The 18,984-nt window shown below is 44.0% G+C and overlaps 1 protein-coding gene across 7 annotated transcripts in view; it reads left to right on the top strand.

Moving 5' to 3' along the window:
* utrn (utrophin) overlaps positions 1–18,984 on the top strand; it is a 312,100-nt gene that overhangs the window by 108,584 nt on the left and 184,532 nt on the right. For 6 of the 7 annotated variants that reach the window (XM_029742136.1, XM_029742308.1, XM_029742391.1 and 3 more), the window contains 14 exons: positions 474–638; positions 781–953; positions 4,530–4,680; positions 5,232–5,407; positions 6,139–6,274; positions 9,643–9,792; positions 10,027–10,179; positions 10,379–10,480; positions 10,660–10,804; positions 10,973–11,190; positions 11,436–11,553; positions 13,956–14,161; positions 14,876–15,030; positions 15,864–16,053. In XM_029742136.1, coding sequence (XP_029597996.1) covers positions 474–638; positions 781–953; positions 4,530–4,680; positions 5,232–5,407; positions 6,139–6,274; positions 9,643–9,792; positions 10,027–10,179; positions 10,379–10,480; positions 10,660–10,804; positions 10,973–11,190; positions 11,436–11,553; positions 13,956–14,161; positions 14,876–15,030; positions 15,864–16,053 — 2,238 coding nt within the window. The remainder of the gene's footprint in view (positions 1–473; positions 639–780; positions 954–4,529; positions 4,681–5,231; positions 5,408–6,138; positions 6,275–9,642; positions 9,793–10,026; positions 10,180–10,378; positions 10,481–10,659; positions 10,805–10,972; positions 11,191–11,435; positions 11,554–13,955; positions 14,162–14,875; positions 15,031–15,863; positions 16,054–18,984) is intronic. The other variant, XM_029742221.1, reaches the window with a different exon arrangement.

The following is an 18,984-nucleotide window of genomic DNA, read 5'->3' as shown; positions in this document are numbered from 1 at the left end:
AACTCTATACGAAGGAGATGTGTTGCACTGCATGAGGCAAATGGTGATACCTTTTTTGTAAGGTATGTATCTGTGACCATATCTGTATTCCCAGTCGTGAAATCCATAGATTAGGTCCTAATGAATTTATTTCCATTGACTGATTTCCTTATATGAGCTGTAACTCAGCAAAATCTTTGAAATTGTTGCACGTTGCGTTTTATATTTTTGTTCAGGGTATCACTAGTATTACACATTCTTATCTTATTCACTATGTCCTTTTAATGACCTTGTTTTGTTGTGTGACGTATTTATGACAACCATATTAAATGTGATATCAAAATGTTCCCACAGACTCATGTTGTTGTGTTACCTACCTTAGTTGATTGTACTGGTTGTAAGTCATTCTAAGAGTGTCTGCTAAATGTAATTGCAAAATGTCTGATTCACATTTACGCATTTACTTTTTCTAACATAATACCGTCTCTTGCCAGCAGATGGTGCCAGAGGACAGGACGCCCTCTCTCAGTCCCTCAGACTACCTGCTGAATATCAACAAGGTTCTGCTGGCCATGGCCGACAACGAACTGCTGCTCAACTCCTCCGAGCTCAGCAGTGGTCTCTATGAAGACTTCTCCAGCCAGGAGGACACACTGAGGGTGAGAGAGGGAGGGAGGAGGGGAAAGGGGGAAGGATGAGGGGAGAGATGGGTACTGTAGGTCTGAACGTGTACCTCTCACTATTTTACTTATGTCTCCCCCCTCCTCTCTCCTCCCCCTCTCCCCCTTCTCTCTCTCCCAGAGTATAAAGGAGAGTCTGGAGTGTGTGGGGGAGCAGGTGACGGGGATCCATGAGCGCCAGCCTGATGCCATCCTGGAGGCGTCGCAGAGAGAGGTGGCACAGATAGGAGACGCCCTCACCCAGCTCAACGCAGAGTGGGACCGCCTCAACCGCATGTACGACCACCGCAAAGGGTGGGTGACTCACGGTCAACATTGTTACATAGTACCTGTCAGGTGTTCATACACAATGAGCACTAAAGAGCATAAGGAAAAAGAAATGGGGGGAAAAAATGCTAATTGTAGCAACACAATAAAGGGAAGAAAAGCAGCCGTAGTCTTTGGTGGTCCAGTATTGCATGTGAGAGGATATGTTTGTCGCCTCTAACAGGGGCACTTAGACGTAGCTTGATGTAACTCTGATCACTGGTCCGTCAGTGTCAGCCACAAACACACAGAGAATGACGTCACTTAGTCATGATCTTGTCTCCATCCTGTCTCTGTACTAGTCTGTCAGGGCGTTCCATCCCCCACTGACCTAGCCAGTGTACAGAGTAAATGTCAGTTATCAGATATTGACCACAGACAAGAGAGGATGGAGAGATATGCCAGGCACGACGCGTTGTTTCCTTAGCTAGCTAGCTACATGCCGGATGTATCTGAAATTACATGATCAATTGATGTTTACTGGTCATGGAAAGCCTTCCGTTACTTGTTGTATAACTCTGATGATAGAGCTAAGTGTGGAATAATCGGAAATGCGTCGTTCTGACTATCCTCTTCAAGACGTGACGATATTAAAACCAAATTGTTATAATATTTATTTAACAATCCCTTGAAAATGGGTCTCTGCCCCACAGCAGCCAAATCGAACGCTCTACAGCGTATTGTGACATTTTATTGATACTGACCTATTCTATCTTTGTAGAGAGATGGTGGTAGTTCATTGTGAGGTTCATTGGTATTTTCTCCAGTCATTCCCTGGCGTCCCACACATTTGCTACTGTTTAATGGAAGTCAGGAACGGGGCGACGTTTTTCCTTTCTCTTTATTGGAAAAATAAGGAATTTCCCAGTGGAAACAACCTAATTCTGATTTCGGGCTGATTCCACAATCCACCCACCAACACCCACAGAAGGAATAATTAATTCATTGTTTAAAAAAACTAAACACGGGCATTGGATAGCATGACTTGATTTATTAATCACTTTATTTATTAATGATTGTTACAGTTATGATATATATAATGTTATTTCTATTTCTATTGTTTTTTTTAATGACCATTTTCATTATTTTATTTCACTTAGTCCTGCATGTTGGATCTCGGAGCCTAAGATTTTCATTGTACCCTGTAATCACACCTGAAACCTTTTACATGTGACTATTAAACACCTGGAGGGATGGTATTTGTTCTCAGGTCTATTTAAAATGTGGGAATCAATTAGTTCCACTATTGCTCAATGGTTAATACAGCTGTTCACAAAGGTTCATTTGGGAGAAATGTGAATACAGCACTAATTTAGCTTTTATTTAAAAAACATGCCACCCAGTGTTCTCACTATCGTCCCCTATCTTTGATAAACACAGATATTAAACTGTTCTTCCAAATGTTGTCGTCCCGTCTCGAGACTTACTTACCCAAATTGGTCCACACGGAACAAAGCGGGTTTAAAAAGCATTTATCCTCAGATAACCGACTATTACGTACAGTATCTTACATGCTTCATCAGAAACAACATCAGAAACTGTGTTGTCTCTCCATGCAGAAAAAGCTTTTGATAGACCAGAGATATGACCATTCTAGTCTGTCTTGGAACATATGGGAATTGGCTCATTAAAATGGATTAAAATACTATTTGCCAATCCCTCAGCCATAGTAACAACAGGCAATACCTGCTCTGCTCCGTCCGTTCAGAATCACTAGAAGCCACAGACAAGGCGATCCAATTTCGCCTTTGCTATTCTTATTATCCATGGAACTCCTGCCCCAGGCAGTTTGTCAATAGAAGGAAATAAGACCTATTTCCCTCAAATCTACTGATCACTTCATCTCATTATATGCAGAGGATATTGTACTATATCTAGATAATGTATTTCAATCACTCCCAAATGCATTAAAGTTCATAGGTAAATTCAACCTCATCTTAAGTTATAAAATGTATCTAACCAAATCAGCCCTACTGCCTCTCAAGACCCCGATGGAGGACTCCATCTCTACATATGGAATCCCAATCGTTTCCCATTTAAACTATTAGGGAGTAGATATTTCCTTCCTTAGATAAAACCATTGCCAGAAACTTTAACAGAAAACTCAATTCAATCTGACCTCAGTAGATGGAATAATATCCAAGTTGCTTTAACCGGCAGAATATCTACTGTCAAAATGAATATATTGCAACTGTTGAATTTCTGTAGTTCAAAGCTTCCCATGGCTCCCCCTTCTGGCTATTGGGATCAAATTCATAGTGCTGTTTCTGGGCGGGAAGGGAGGATGTGGGCAGGTGGATTGGGACTAAGGTGTGAGGATCCCTACTACAGAAATGTATTTGGGAGAGGTCCTCATTCAGTCCATTATGAGGGAATTACAACTCACAATAGATTCCATAATAATAGAGGCTACAGACATATCAGGACTTTAACAGATTAACAGATTCCAGATCTGCTAGTTTCCACCCTAATGGTTAAGGTTAGGTGTTGGTCTAGGTAAAACTAGTCTCCACCCTAATGGTTAAGGTTAGGGGTTGGTCTAGGTAAAACTAGTCTCCACCCTAATGGTTAAGGTTAGGGGTTGGTCTAGGTAAAACTAGTTTCCACCCTAATGGTTAAGGTTAGGGGTTGGTCTAGGTAAAACTAGTCTCCACCCTAATGGTTAAGGTTAGGTGTTGGTCTATGTAAAACTAGTTTCCACCCTAATGGTTAAGGTTAGGGGTTGGTCTAGGTAAAACTAGTCTCCACCCTAATGGTTAAGGTTAGGGGTTGGTGTAGGTTAAACTAGTCTCCACCCTAATGGTTAAGGTTAGGGGTTGGTCTAGGTAAAACTAGTCTCCACCCTAATTGTTAAGGTTAGGGGTTGGTCTAGGTAAAACTAGTCTCCACCCTAATGGTTAGGGGTTGGTCTAGGTAAAACTAGTCTCCACCCTAATGGTTAAGGTTAGGTGTTGGTCTAGGTAAAACTAGTCTCCACCCTAATGGTTAAGGTTAGGGGTTGGTCTAGGTAAAACTAGTTTCCACCCTAATGGTTAAGGTTAGGGGTTGGTCTAGGTAAAACTAGTCTCCACCCTAATTGTTAAGGTTAGGGGTTGGTCTAGGTAAAACTAGTCTCCACCCTAATGGTTAGGGGTTGGTCTAGGTAAAACTAGTCTCCACCCTAATGGTTAAGGTTAGGTGTTGGTCTAGGTAAAACTAGTCTCCACCCTAATGGTTAAGGTTAGGGGTTGGTCTAGGTAAAACTAGTTTCCACCCTAATGGTTAAGGTTAGGGGTTGGTCTAGGTAAAACTAGTCTCCACCCTAATGGTTAAGGTTAGGTGTTGGTCTAGGTAAAACTAGTCTCCACCCTAATGGTTAAGGTTAGGTGTTGGTCTAGGTAAAACTAGTTTCCACCCTAATGGTTAAGGTTAGGGGTTGGTCTAGGTAAAACTAGTCTCCACCCTAATGGTTAAGGTTAGGGGTTGGTCTAGGTAAAACTAGTCTCCACCCTAATGGTTAAGGTTAGTGATTGGACTAGTTCAACTCAACTGATTCAATATCTGCTGTCCCTTGTCTGTCTGTAGGAGTTTCGACCGTGCGGTGGAGGAGTGGAGACAGTTCCATTGTGACCTGAACGACCTGAGCCAGTGGCTGACCAACATAGAACAGGTCCTCACTGAGGGAACAGGACCTGATGGACAACTGGACCTGGACACAGCCAGGACACACCAGGAGGTGTGTGTGTGTGTGTGTGTGTGTGTGTGTGTGTGTGTGTGTGTGTGTGTGTGTGTATATAACTCACTCACTTCAATGAGAACTCTGACATGTTTTATTTATGATAAACACAATTATTTCCATAATTTGAATACGATCAAACAAATCAGACCAGTATGTTTACTTTAGCAACTGATGCGGCTGTGGAGTTTTGGTGAGAGAAAATGTATGTCTTTGAACGTGAACAATACGGCTTCTCTTCTTAATTATCCAGCACTTTTCACACACTGTCGTTCATTACAGTAGAGGGAGAGAATGAAAAACAAGGAGATCAACATTTGTATTGCTAATATTATATAGTATCTCTACAACTAACATCATCATAATTATCTGTAGGATGTGTGAAACAGCTAGCACTAGCTGCTTGTTACCGTTAGTCCAATCTATCCAATACCTATAGTTGCAATCCATTATTCATACCAGCTAATTTCCAATTGAGTCATTCTGTTGATTAATACAACTTTGTTTCCTAGTTTTATGTTGATCAGTAAGCCCCTCTCTCTTCCCTATAGGAGCTGGAGGAGGGTCTAGCCAGTCACCTGCCTGTCCTGGTCGGGTTGAGCCAGACAGGGGAGAGGATCATTGGGCAGCTGTCGGCCCCTGACGGGCCCCTGATGGAGAACAAGCTGGAGGCCCTGGGACAGCGCTGCAGGGCCGTGCAAAGACAGGTGCTGGACAGACAGCGCAGGTAACCACGGAGATGAACACCATGGAATCGAAGCACAGTCTCCCTAAAAATAGTACCATTTTTTAAGGGTGATTATAAAGGGCATTTCGGGCCTCAAAAATTGTGTCCAATGGAAAAAGCATGTTTAAATATTTCTGTGTGTTTATATGAGGAGGATTAACTAGACTGTTACATTACTATGGTGCAGATATGCTCCAATAAAATAGTTTATCCATTTATATGGATATTTATATTTTCTGCATCAATGTCCTAGGTAATGTTTGATATCAGCATGATGGATCAGCATACAAATATATCCGAAACGTTAGGATTAGGCCTACACACGGCAGCCGTAGGGAAATAGATCTCAATCTGTGTGTGTGTGTGTGTGTGTGTGTGTGTGTGTGTTTGAATGTGTGTGTGTGTGTGTGTGTGTGTGTGTTTGAATGTGTGTTTGTACCTGTGTTTGTGTGTGTGTTTGAATGTGCGTTTGTATGTGTGTGTGTTTGAATGTGTGTTTGTACCTGTGTGTGTGTTTGAATGTGTGTTTGTATGTATGTGTGTTTGTACCTGTGTTTGTGTGTGTGTTTGAATGTATGTTTGTACCTGTGTATGTGTGTGTGTTTGAATGTGTGTTTGTACCTGTGTATGTGTGTGTGTTTGAATGTATGTTTGTACCTGTGTATGTGTGTGTGTTTGAATGTGCGTTTGTATGTGTGTGTGTTTGAATGTGTGTTTGTATGTGTGTGCAGGCTGGCTGGAGGTGACCCTGCCTTATCAGAGCTGGTGAGGCGTAGTGGAGACCTGGCTCTGTGGCTGGAGGAGACTGAGTGTGCTGTGAGCTCTCTTCCCGTCACCGCTACCGACAAGAACCTCAAAGAACTCAAGGTAAGGCTCAGGGCCAGAACCTGTTGCCCCCCTAACCCACATCATTTCCAACCCCTTCATTCACCCCTTAATAATCCCATTACCCTCTTTTCATCTCCCTGTCACTTCCCTTTCATCTCTCCCTAACCCTCCTTCACCTCTCTTTCATCTCTCCCTAACCCTCCTTCACCTCTTTCATCTCTCCCTAACCCTCCTTTATCTCTTTCATCTCTCCCTAACCCTCCTTCACCTCTCTTTCATCTCTCCCTAACCCTCCTTCACCTCTTTCATCTCTCCCTAACTCTCCTTCACCTCTTTCATCTCTCCCTAACCCTCCTTCATCTCTCTTTCATCTCTCCCTAACTCTCCTTCACCTCTTTCATCTCTCCCTAACCCTCCTTCACCTCTCTTTCATCTCTCCCTAACTCTCCTTCACCTCTTTCATCTCTCCCTAACTCTCCTTCACCTCTTTCATCCCTCCCTAACTCTCCTTCACCTCTTTCATCTCTCCCTAACCCTCCTTCACCTCTCTTTCATCTCTCCCTAACCCTCCTTCACCTCTTTCATCTCTCCCTAACTCTCCTTCACCTCTTTCATCTCTCCCTAACCCTCCTTCACCTCTCTTTCATCTCTCCCTAACTCTCCTTCACCTCTCTTCCATTCTCTCCCTAACTCTCCTTCACCTCTTTCATCTCTCCCTAACCCTCCTTTATCTCTTTCATCTCTCCCTAACCCTCCTTCACCTCTCTTTCATCTCTCCCTAACCCTCCTTCACCTCTTTCATCCCTCCCTAACTCTCCTTCACCTCTTTCATCTCTCCCTAACCCTCCTTCATCTCTCTTTCATCTCTCCCTAACCCTCCTTCATCTCTCTTTCATCTCTCCCTAACCCTCCTTCATCTCTCTTTCATCTCTCCCTAACTCTCCTTCACCTCTTTCATCTCTCCCTAACTCTCCTTCACCTCTTTCATCTCTCCCTAACCCTCCTTCACCTCTTTCATCTCTCCCTAACTCTCCTTCACCTCTTTCATCTCTCCCTAACCCTCCTTCACCTCTTTCATCTCTCCCTAACTCTCCTTCACCTCTTTCATCTCTCCCTAACTCTCCTTCACCTCTTTCATCTCTCCCTAACTCTCCTTCACCTCTTTCATCTCTCCCTAACCCTCCTTCACCTCTTTCATCCCTCCCTAACTCTCCTTCACCTCTTTCATCTCTCCCTAACTCTCCTTCACCTCTTTCATCTCTCCCTAACCCTCCTTTATCTCTTTCATCTCTCCCTAACTCTCCTTCACCTCTTTCATCTCTCCCTAACTCTCCTTCACCTCTTTCATCTCTCCCTAACTCTCCTTTATCTCTCTTTCATTCTCTCCCTAACTCTCCTTCACCTCTCTTTCATCTCTCCCTAACTCTCCTTCACCTCTCTTCCATTCTCTCCCTAACTCTCCTTCATCTCTCTTTCATCTCTCCCTAACTCTCCTTCATCTCTCTTTCATCTCTCCCTAACTCTCCTTCATCTCTCTTTCATCTCTCCCTAACTCTCCTTCACCTCTCTCTCATTTTCTCCCTAACCCTCCTTCATCTCTCTTTCATCTCTCCCTAACTCTCCTTCACCTCTCTCTCATTTTCTCCCTAACCCTCCTTCATCTCTCTTTCATCTCTCCCTAACTCTCCTTCATCTCTCTTTCATCTCTCCCTAACTCTCCTTCACCTCTCTCTCATTTTCTCCCTAACCCTCCTTCATCTCTCTTTCATCTCTCCCTAACTCTCCTTCACCTCTCTCTCATTTTCTCCCTAACCCTCCTTCATCTCTCTTTCATCTCTCCCTAACTCTCCTTTATCTCTTTCATCTCTCCCTAACCCTCCTTTATCTCTCTTTCATTCTCTCCCTAACTCTCCTTTATCTCTTTCATCTCTCCCTAACTCTCCTTCATCTCTCTTTCATCTCTCCCTAACCCTCCTTTATCTCTTTCATCTCTCCGTAACTCTCCTTTATCTCTCTTTCATTCTCTCCCTAACCCTCCTTCATCTCTCTTTCATCTCTCCCTAACTCTCCTTCACCTCTCTTCCATTCTCTCCCTAACTCTCCTTCACCTCTCTTTCATTCTCTCCCTAACTCTCCTTTATCTCTCTTTCATTCTCTCCCTAACCCTCCTTCATCTCTCTTTCATCTCTCCCTAACTCTCCTTTATCTCTTTCATCTCTCCCTAACCCTCCTTTATCTCTCTTTCATTCTCTCCCTAACTCTCCTTTATCTCTTTCATCTCTCCCTAACTCTCCTTCATCTCTCTTTCATCTCTCCCTAACCCTCCTTTATCTCTTTCATCTCTCCGTAACTCTCCTTTATCTCTCTTTCATTCTCTCCCTAACCCTCCTTCATCTCTCTTTCATCTCTCCCTAACTCTCCTTCACCTCTCTTCCATTCTCTCCCTAACTCTCCTTCACCTCTCTTTCATTCTCTCCCTAATTCTCCTTTATCTCTCTTTCATTCTCTCCCTAACCCTCCTTCATCTCTCTTTCATCTCTCCCTAACTCTCCTTCACCTCTTTCATCTCTCCCTAACTCTCCTTCACCTCTTTCATCTCTCCCTAACCCTCCTTTATCTCTTTCATCTCTCCCTAACTCTCCTTCAACTCTCTTTCATTCTCTCCCTAACCCTCCTTCATCTCTCTTTCATTCTCTCCCTAACTCTCCTTCACCTCTCTTCCATTCTCTCCCTAACTCTCCTTCACCTCTCTTTCATTCTCTCCCTAACCCTCCTTCATCTCTTTCATCTCTCCCTAACTCTCCTTCACCTCTCTTCCATTCTCTCCCTAACCCTCCTTCATCTCTCTTTCATCTCTCCCTAACTCTCCTTTATCTCTCTTTCATTCTCTCCCTAACCCTCCTTCATCTCTTTCATCTCTCCCTAACTCTCCTTCACCTCTCTTCCATTCTCTCCCTAACCCTCCTTCATCTCTCTTTCATCTCTCCCTAACTCTCCTTCACCTCTTTCATCTCTCCCTAACCCTCCTTTATCTCTTTCATCTCTCCCTAACTCTCCTTCACCTCTCTTTCATTCTCTCCCTAACCCTCCTTCATCTCTCTTTCATTCTCTCCCTAACTCTCCTTCACCTCTCTTCCATTCTCTCCCTAACTCTCCTTCACCTCTCTTTCATTCTCTCCCTAACTCTCCTTTATCTCTCTTTCATTCTCTCCCTAACCCTCCTTCATCTCTTTCATCTCTCCCTAACTCTCCTTCACCTCTCTTCCATTCTCTCCCTAACCCTCCTTCATCTCTCTTTCATCTCTCCCTAACTCTCCTTCACCTCTTTCATCTCTCCCTAACCCTCCTTTATCTCTTTCATCTCTCCCTAACCCTCCTCCACCTCTCTTTCATCTATCTCACTCTAGGCCCTGGCTGAGGAGATGGACGCCCAGAACGAGCGTCTTGGTTGGCTGAACAAGAACGGCCCCCAGATTCTGGCCAATCAGAGTGTGAGTCCTCAGGAGAGAGATCAGCACATGAGCAAACTCAGGACCATCAACCTCAACTGGAGCAAGGTGAGAAGGACCTATTCAACCTACATTTCCTAATGAACCTAATGCAACTAAGTAGCCTTAATGTCAACTTAAACTGACAATAAAAAAGTGACAATGGAAATTGACAATCTCTCTCCTTTACCTTCTCTCCATTCCTTGTCTGTCTGTCTGTCTGTCTGTCTGTCTGTCTGTCTGTCTGTCTGTCTGTCTGTCTGTCTGTCTGTCTGTCTTCCTTCCTCTCTGATTCTCCTCTAGGTGACTCAAGAGTTGTTAGATAAAGTAGGAGAGGTGGAGGGGAACCTACAGAGTCATGGTCAGTTCCAGGACAAGATGAACAGAATGACCGACTGGGTCCAGGTCACACACCAGAGCCTCAGTGGGAGAGGTGTAAGCCCTGCAGAGAGCCAGGTAATACGCACACACAGCACATTGGCTAACCACGCTAAATTGAAGGTGCTTGGGCAGAACCTTAAATCCAGTGTTTTATTGTACTTTGTTAACAATGTCTCTTTATTTGATTGGACCATAACTGTCTCCTTTAGATGGAGACATTCAGGCACTCATTTCTGTCTGTCTCTATGTCTGTCTGTCTCTCTCTGTGTTGTAGGTTCTGGCAGCAGCTATGAGGGAGCGTAAGAGAGAGCTAGAGGAACTGTTGGCCCGCTCCATAGAACTACAAAGACGACAACAGCTGCTTCCCCTGGAGAAGGTCTGCTTTGCTTTGGCCAACAACAAGCATAACACAGTTGCATCAACACACAATGAACAAAAATTACCCCATGAAACAACACTACAACAACTACACGTTTGTTAAACTGTAGTCACAATCGACTGTAACTCCAAGTGAAGACAGATGTGTGTGTGCTCTCCTGTGCCCCCTGTGTGTAGAGTAAGGTAGAGCAGCTGGCGGCAGACTGGAAGGCTCTGGACGGAAGGTTGAAGGAATCTCAACACCCACCTATGTTGTCTCCATTGCAACATCCTGTTTCTTCTCCGTGGACCCAACATGTCGCCCAACAACAACAACTCTCAGGTACCTTAACCAAAATGATTAAATACTAGTTACTACTTTATAACATTCCTATCTGTTTTTAACATCATAATTTGTAATCTGGCAATGGCAAAACTGAATACAAATAAACATTGGATTGAATCAAATTGGCCTTTCTCCACCTCCCTCCCCCACTGTGTCCATCCCCAGTGTCAGTGGTCCCATCGGCAGTACAGATGGCCAGTCTGATGAGTGAGGACCGGCACCACCAGACCCCCCGCAGCCCAGAGCTGGTGGCCCCCACAGATCTGAACGAGACGGCCACAGAGCTGGCTGACTGGCTGCTACTCATCACACAGATGCTCAAGTCCAACATCGTTACTGTAGGGGACACAGACGAGATACGCACCACCATGGGACGCCTACAGGTATGTGTGTGTGGGAATTAATGGGGACTGGTGGAGTGTACTGGGTAATGACTTTAGTCACAGAGTGTGTGGTTACCTGTGGCATATACTGTAACTTGCCATGAACATTGAGTGAGTCTGTGTATGTAGGTAAACCTCTGTAGCATATACCTGGGAGTCGTGTGTGTAATAATATTTGCACCTGTGGTTGTGGTTACTGTAATATGTTCATGTAAAAAATACTTTATTATATATATTCTGTCCAGGTGACTAAAAGTGACCTGGAGCAGCGTCACCCCCAGCTGGAGGACATCTTCACTCTGGCCCAGAACATCAAGAACAAGACCTCCAACCTGGATGTACGCACCTCCATCACTGAGAAACGTATGTACCGTATGCTCATAGGAGAAAGCAGGAAGGTACACCTCACCTACCCAACCTTGAATTCAAACTAACAACCCACAACTAGGGCTGTTGCGGTGACCATATTACTGCCACACCGGCAGTCATGAAGGCAGTCAAATTCCACGTGACCATTTAGTAACGGTAATTAGGTTTCTCCAAGCGCTGATGCTGCTGATGGTCATTAGTAGCCTACCAAACTTGCTAACTGCCTGGTACTCAGCTCTCTATTGTCCCTCTAATTACTCTAACATCAATGCTAATGTGTTCAAAAATCACTTCACGAGAGCCCATGAGCTAATGTTGCGCAACATTTCTATAGACTATGCAATTCCGTGAGAAAACAAAGTGATGGCCTCTATTAAAAAGAGGAGGATCCCATCAGCTTTCTATAGGCTAGGCCTATTGTATTTATTTCATTTCTCAACTTCCTAATATTAAGCACATTGCTTCTCTTAACAACAGGAGCATAGCCTACCTGGCTGGCATAAAAATTAACCACAGTAAAAGTGTCCTCCATTCGCTATTTAAGTGCATAATTGACATGTATTTTTTTCCCCTACTCCTGTTTCGAGACAAGTGCATGATAATGGTTCATTCTAAATCAAAACAAATTTCACACACATATTATTAAGCTTATGTAAAGACAAGACTAAATCAAGAAGTGTCATTGGTGACAATAGTAGCCTATCACTTGTGAATGATGCCCAGCGCATGCTTTTTTTGCAACTTTTTCAAATCATAGTCACACACCTCATGTAGCCTAGCCCATAGGCCTATATGTTTTGATAAGGTTTGTATCACAACTAAAGTGGCCAAATAGCGTCTTAAAATTAAGCACATTAATCTGCTTTACAACGGGTGTAGAGCCTACCTGGCATACATAAGCAGCACGTGAGTTTCAGGTTTGGGGAAGATCATTTTCAACGTAAAAAATGCACCTTTATAATAAAAGCATTACATGCATAATCACATTTGAGGTCACTTTTGATAATGGTGTTTTCCTGCTAATGGAATATTCATGCTTATAGCCTACTGCAGTGTGCGCATTGCTGCGCTTATAATGTGAAGAAATAGCCTAATAGTTTATCAACATTTTAAGCTAAACGTTCTCATCTGTCGTGTCAGGCTCATTGCTTAAAACAGGTTTTTTTTATGCTAGTGGTTGTATTAATTTGGGCTCTATCGCTTCCCACAACTGTCCCAGACTGTTTGGAATATTTATTTCTCACCCAGAATAGAATAGGTCAACTTTTGTACTATGGGGGATAGCAGATTGACATAGGCTAGTGATTTTTCTGTTGGTTAGGCCTACTCATCTTGTTGGCTGACGAAAAGTAAATGTTGACAATTCTTCCAATATGTGCCTTGGAATTCGATAAGGACGCACGCAGTTGCATCCCCAATGTGTCTGTCTTCACTTGTAGCCTGTGTGAAAGACCCGGTCACGTGACGGAGAGCCATGTGAGTGAGAGGTGCTTCGGCACACAGCCAAGGACACAATAACCACTGGCCGCAAAGGCATGGATTTAGGGAGCATTACGGCCACACAAAGGGGGTGCAGCTGGGAAATTTGAGGCATTATCATGTGCTTGTCAAATTGTGAATGAGAGACTAAGGAAGTGTGTACAGCCTGCACATAGCTCATGCCTTTCATGTAACTTTTTTCAAATCATCATTAGTCACATCATGCAGCCTTAGAATGTATAAAACATCTAAATAAATTGCCCAACATTTGTATCACAACTAAAGTTATATAAATAACTCTAAATTAAGCATATAGGAGGACCTGTTTCTTTGTTAACCGCTCAACACAGAATAGATGCATGTGCGCACTCCCTCAAATCGTTTGGAGAAAATATCCTTTCTATTTTATTCAGCTGTGCTCAATTGTATTCTTCATGCTATAAAATAATGCCACGGAATTCTAAGGAAATCTTGTCTGCTAACTGAACTAGTGTAGCCCACAGCCATATGGCATAGCCACATCAGGGCCTAACATCAGGACAACTGAGTATGCTATTCTGTTCTTCTGAAATAGACTACATTTTCTTCATATCATGCTTCTTTAGATCTGTCTAAAATAAATAATGGATTTATTGTGATGGTGGAGGCTATATTACATGGATTTATAAGACTTTTTAAAATGTAGATGTTCCAAAGATCTGCATCAGTGGCTTGCAGGCTATGCGTGGAAGACAGGAGATGCTAAATGTGTTTATGTTAATTAACGGTCAATTACCGTGAGACCGGCAGTTATTTGCTTGACAATCACTGGCTGACAAACTGTCTTGACCGCCACAGCCCTACCCACAACCATTACTTTCGGTCTAGTAATATTGCTACCACTATTTATCTTTCTCCCTCCGTCTCTCTCACTGCAGTAGAGAAGGTGCATAGCCAATGGGACAACACGCAGCACGGCGTAGAGGCGCGTCTCCAGCAGCTGGACAGTATGATTGGCCACAGCGACCAGTGGGAGGAGCAGAGGCAGGAGGTGAAGGCTCTGATTGGTCAGAACGAGGGGCGCCTGCACAACCTGCTGCAGCTCTCCAGGGAACCCCTGACCAAACAGCTCAGTGACAACAAGGTGAGAGATACACTGACCCTTCACCTTTGAACTACTGACCCCCTGCCCCATTAGCCAGATGGGAGTAGCCCCTAACCACTGATAAAATGTCCGATATTTTTCATTATGTTAATCGTGAAGGTTAGGATTAGGTACTAATCTGATTCTAAATCTGTGACTCAAAACTGTTTTTGGAAAGTATGTTTATGTGTGTTTGCATCTTAGCCGGGTGTGACATGCTGATTATGATGAGTATATGCAAATGACAGGGCTTACTGTTGGTATGTCACGACTGTTATTGATAGTGTTAATGAGAGCTGTTCAAACATGCCTTGCAGGCAGATAATGGTATGTATATGAGCTGATTTATGTGGGGATTGTCAGGTGTACACTTTATTTTCGTGTGGCCGATGCAATGCCAATCTCAAACACTAGAGGGCATCTGTGTCTAACTCACTGTGGTACTTTACTGTAGTTTCAATGCCCTAGAACAGGTCCTGATAGGATACCTCTGACTACAAGGTAATAATTATTTCTCATTTAATTAAATGGGTTAGCATACCTTTAGTAAACAAAGTGAGATCCTGAGGGAACTGTGATAATTGCAGTGAGATTAAAAGGCATTAGACGTGGATGAAAGAAGTGAAATAAAGATTTAGAAAGTCATTTGCTGCTACTGTTTAGTCTGTGAGGAGTATGTCGTTATTTGTTGCTTGTTTCTGTTTTCTTCTCCAGGTGTTCTTGCAAGACCTGGGAAGAGGTCAGGGTTCCGTGGTAACCTTTAACGAGCTGTCCAATCAGCTCCTGCGAGAGTATTCTGCAGATGACACAAGGAGGATCAAAGAGGTCACGGACAAACACAACAGAGCCTGGAACAGCGTCAACAACAGGTGGACACACACACAGACACATACATGTTGGTTTTACTATCCAAGGGGGGACCAAAACATTTATTTCCATTCAAAATCCTTTTTTCCCAAACCCCTAACCCAAAAAACCTAACTCCTAACCCGAAACCTAACCCCTAAACCTAACCCGAAACCTAACCTGAAACCTAACCCCTAAACCTAACCTGAAACCTAATCCTAACCCGAAACCTAACCCCTAAACCTAACCTGAAACCTAACCCGAAACCTAACCCCTAAACCTAACCTGAAACCTAACTCCTAATCCTAACCCGAAACCTCACCCCTAAACCTAAAATAGCAGTTTTCCTTTTGGGGACTGGCAAAATGTCCCCACTTGTTTTACTATCCTTGTGAGGACTTTAGAAACCCAAAAGGATGGCAAAGTTAGACCACACACACACACACACACACAGACACACACATGTTATGTTCTTCTATCCTTGTGGGGACCTAAAATAAATGTCCATTCAAAATCCTATTTTCCCTAACCCCTAAACCTAACCTAACCCAACCCTAATTGTAACCTTAATTGTAACCCTAAACCTAACCACTAAGCTTAAAATAGCATTTGTCCTCATGGGGATGTGGGAAATGTCCCCACAAGGGGGAATTTTCCTTGTTTTACTACCCTTGTGGGGACTTTTGGAGATTTTAGGTCCCCACAAGGTTATAAGAATCCCCCCTCCCCACACACACAAATATCACTTTGATAATGTTATGAGATATTTGAATTATACTCAGATAGCTAATTCAACAATGACCTCTAACCAAACCAATGCTTGATTATTGGCCATTACATGTTGATTGATTGACAGGGCTAGTGACCGCCAGGCCCAGCTGGACAGTGACCTGACTGCTCTACAGACGTCCCTCAGGGAGCTGGAGGCCTTCCTCAAGTGGCTTCAGGAGGCCGAAACTACCGTCAACGTCCTGGCCGACGCCTCCCAGAGGGAGGAGCTATCACAGGACTCTGCCCACGTCAAGGAGCTGAGGGGGCAACTGGAGGTAGGCCATGCCCATTTCATCTGCTTATTTTTTGTGTGTGTGTGTGTGTGTGTGTGTGTGTGTGTGTGTGTGTGTGTGTATTGGGTGATATACAGTGGGGGGAAAAAGTATTTGATCCCCTGCTGATTTTGTACGTTTGCCCACTTACAAAGAAATGATCAGTCTATAATCTTAATGGTAGGTTTATTTGAACAGTGAGAGACAGAATAACAACAAAAAAATCCAGAAAAACGCATGTCAAAAATGTTATAAAATGATTAGCATTTTAATGAGGGAAATAAGTATTTGACCCTTCTGCAAAACATGACTTAGTACTTGGTGGCAAAACCCTTGTTGGCAATCACAGAGGTCAGACGTTTCTTGTAGTTGGCCACCAGGTTTGCACACATCTCAGGAGGGATTTTGTCCCACTCCTCTTTGCAGATCTTCTCCAAGTCATTAAGGTTTTGAGTCTGACGTTTGGCAACTCGAACCTTCAGCTCCTTCCACAGATTTTCTATGGGATTAAGGTCTGGAGACTGGCTAGGCCACTCCAGGACCTTAATGTGCTTCTTCTTGAGCCACTCCTTTGTTGCCTTGGCCGTGTGTTTTGGGTCATTGTCATGCTGGAATACCCATCCACGACCCATTTTCAATGCCCTGGCTGAGGGAAGGAGGTTCTCACCCAAGATTTGACGGTACATGGCCCCGTCCATCGTCCCTTTGATGCGGTGAAGTTGTCCAGTCCCCTTAGCAGAAAAACACCCCACAAAGCATAATGTTTCCACCTCCATGTTTGACGGTGGAGATTGTGTTCTTGGGGTCATAGGCAGCATTCCTCCTCCTCCAAACACGGCGAGTTGAGTTGATGCCAAAGAGATCCATTTTGGTCTCATCTGACCACAACACATTCACCCAGTTGTCCTCTGAATCATTCAGATGTTCATTGGCAAACTTCAGACGGGCATGTATATGTATTTTTGAGCAGGGGGACCTTGCGGGCACTGCAGGATTTCAGTCCTTCACGGCGTAGTGTGTTACCAATTGTTTTCTTGGTGACTATGGTCCCAGCTGCCTTGAGATCATTGACAAGATCCTCCCGGGTAGTTCTGGGCTGATTCCTCACCGTTCTCATGATCATTGCAACTCCACGAGGTGAGATCTTGCATGGAGCCCCAGGCCGAGGGAGATTGACAGTTCTTTTGTGTTTCTTCCATTTGCGAATAATCGCACCAAATGTTGTCACCTTCTCACCAAGCTGCTTGGCGATGGTCTTGTAGCCCATTCCAGCCTTGTGTAGGTCTACAATCTTGTCCCTGACATCCTTGGAGAGCTCTTTGGTCTTGGCCATGGTGGAGAGTTTGGAATCCGATTGATTGCTTCTGTGGACAGGTGTCTTTTATACAGGTAACAAGCTGCGGTTAGGAGCACTCCCTTTAAGAGTGTGCTCCTAATCTCAGCTCGTTACCTGTATAAAAGACACCTGGGAGCCAGAAATCTTTCTGATTGAGAGGGGGTCAAATACTTATTTCCCTCATTAAAATGCAAATCAATTTATAACATTTTTGACATGTGTTTTTCTGGATATTTTTGTTGTTATTCTGTCTCTCACTAAACCTACCATTAAAAATATAGACTGATCATTTCTTTGTCATTGGGCAAACGTACAAAATCAGCAGGGGATCAAATACTTTTTTCCCCCACTGTGTGGAGAGGTGTATATATATGGAGATAAATGGCTTGGCTGAGGGGCTGAATACAGAGAGAGGTTGAAATAAGGAGGTTTGTGGGAGACGGGGACAGGTGCTGTCCTATTATCCCCCTGTCATCCCTCATTAAGATAGTGTGCGTGCATTCATGTGAGCTGTGGTTACGTGTGTGTGGTCGCTCATTGATTTTTCTGTCCTGCGCTGTTCAGTGATGTGGGTATGTGTCCTCTCGCCTATTGCTTGTCATTTTCCCGCCTCTTACGTTGACACACATTGTCCTCCCTTTTGATTTAGAAATGGTCTATTCAAAATCCTCCTTGACTTGTGTTTAGTTGTGCGACAGCCCTTTGGCAGAGATGAGCTCTTTTCGTACCACACGGTCATGCCAATCTGGTTCTGGTTTTATTTGTTCACACGCTTGGTCTCCCTCTTTCACCCCTTATCTCTCGATCACAATGCCCCTGGTCTGTGTAAAAACAGACCGTCTGAACGCCACATTGATTCCTGTGTCTAAGGGGGTATGTTGAGCGGGCGCGTGAAAGAGAAAGAGGATGAGTGCAGGGAGAGGGAGGGAGATGTTCTTCCTGTAGTAGTCCAGATAAGACCGTAGTCTGTCCTTTTTTACCTGCATTGTGAAACCAGGCTGAACTTGCACGCACACATGCACACGGTCACACACACACTGTTCCTGTGAATCACAGATACTGTTCTGATGATCACTGAGGAAATACTATAGACTTCTACAGTCATCTATGATTTTCTTTATCTCCCATTGAGTTGTGCCTTTTCATTGTGTTTTTCTAGGTCACTTGAGGGAGCACTGATGTTCTAAAAACAGCCTGCTCATACATGGTCTCATACATGGTCTCATACATGGTCTCATACATGGTCTCATACATGGTTTCATACATGGCCTCATACATGGGCTCACACATGGTCTCACACATGGTCTCACACATGGTCTCACACATGGCCACATACATGGCCTCATACATGGTCTCACACATGGCCACATACATGGCCTCATACATGGTCTCACACATGGTCTCACACATGGTCTCACACATGGCCTCATACATGGCCTCACATGGTCTCATACATGGCCTCATACACAGCCTCATACACGGCCTCATACATGGCCTCACAGGGCCTCACAGGGCCTCACATGGTCTCATACATGGCCTCATACATGACCTCGTATGGCCTCATGCACGGCCTCACATGGTCTCACATGGTCTCATAC

The sequence above is a fragment of the Salmo trutta genome, chromosome 1, assembly GCF_901001165.1.
Source record: "Salmo trutta chromosome 1, fSalTru1.1, whole genome shotgun sequence".
NCBI lineage: Eukaryota > Metazoa > Chordata > Actinopteri > Salmoniformes > Salmonidae > Salmo > Salmo trutta.
The sequence above is the reverse complement of the archived record's forward strand: the minus strand, read 5'-3'. Positions and strand labels throughout refer to the sequence as shown.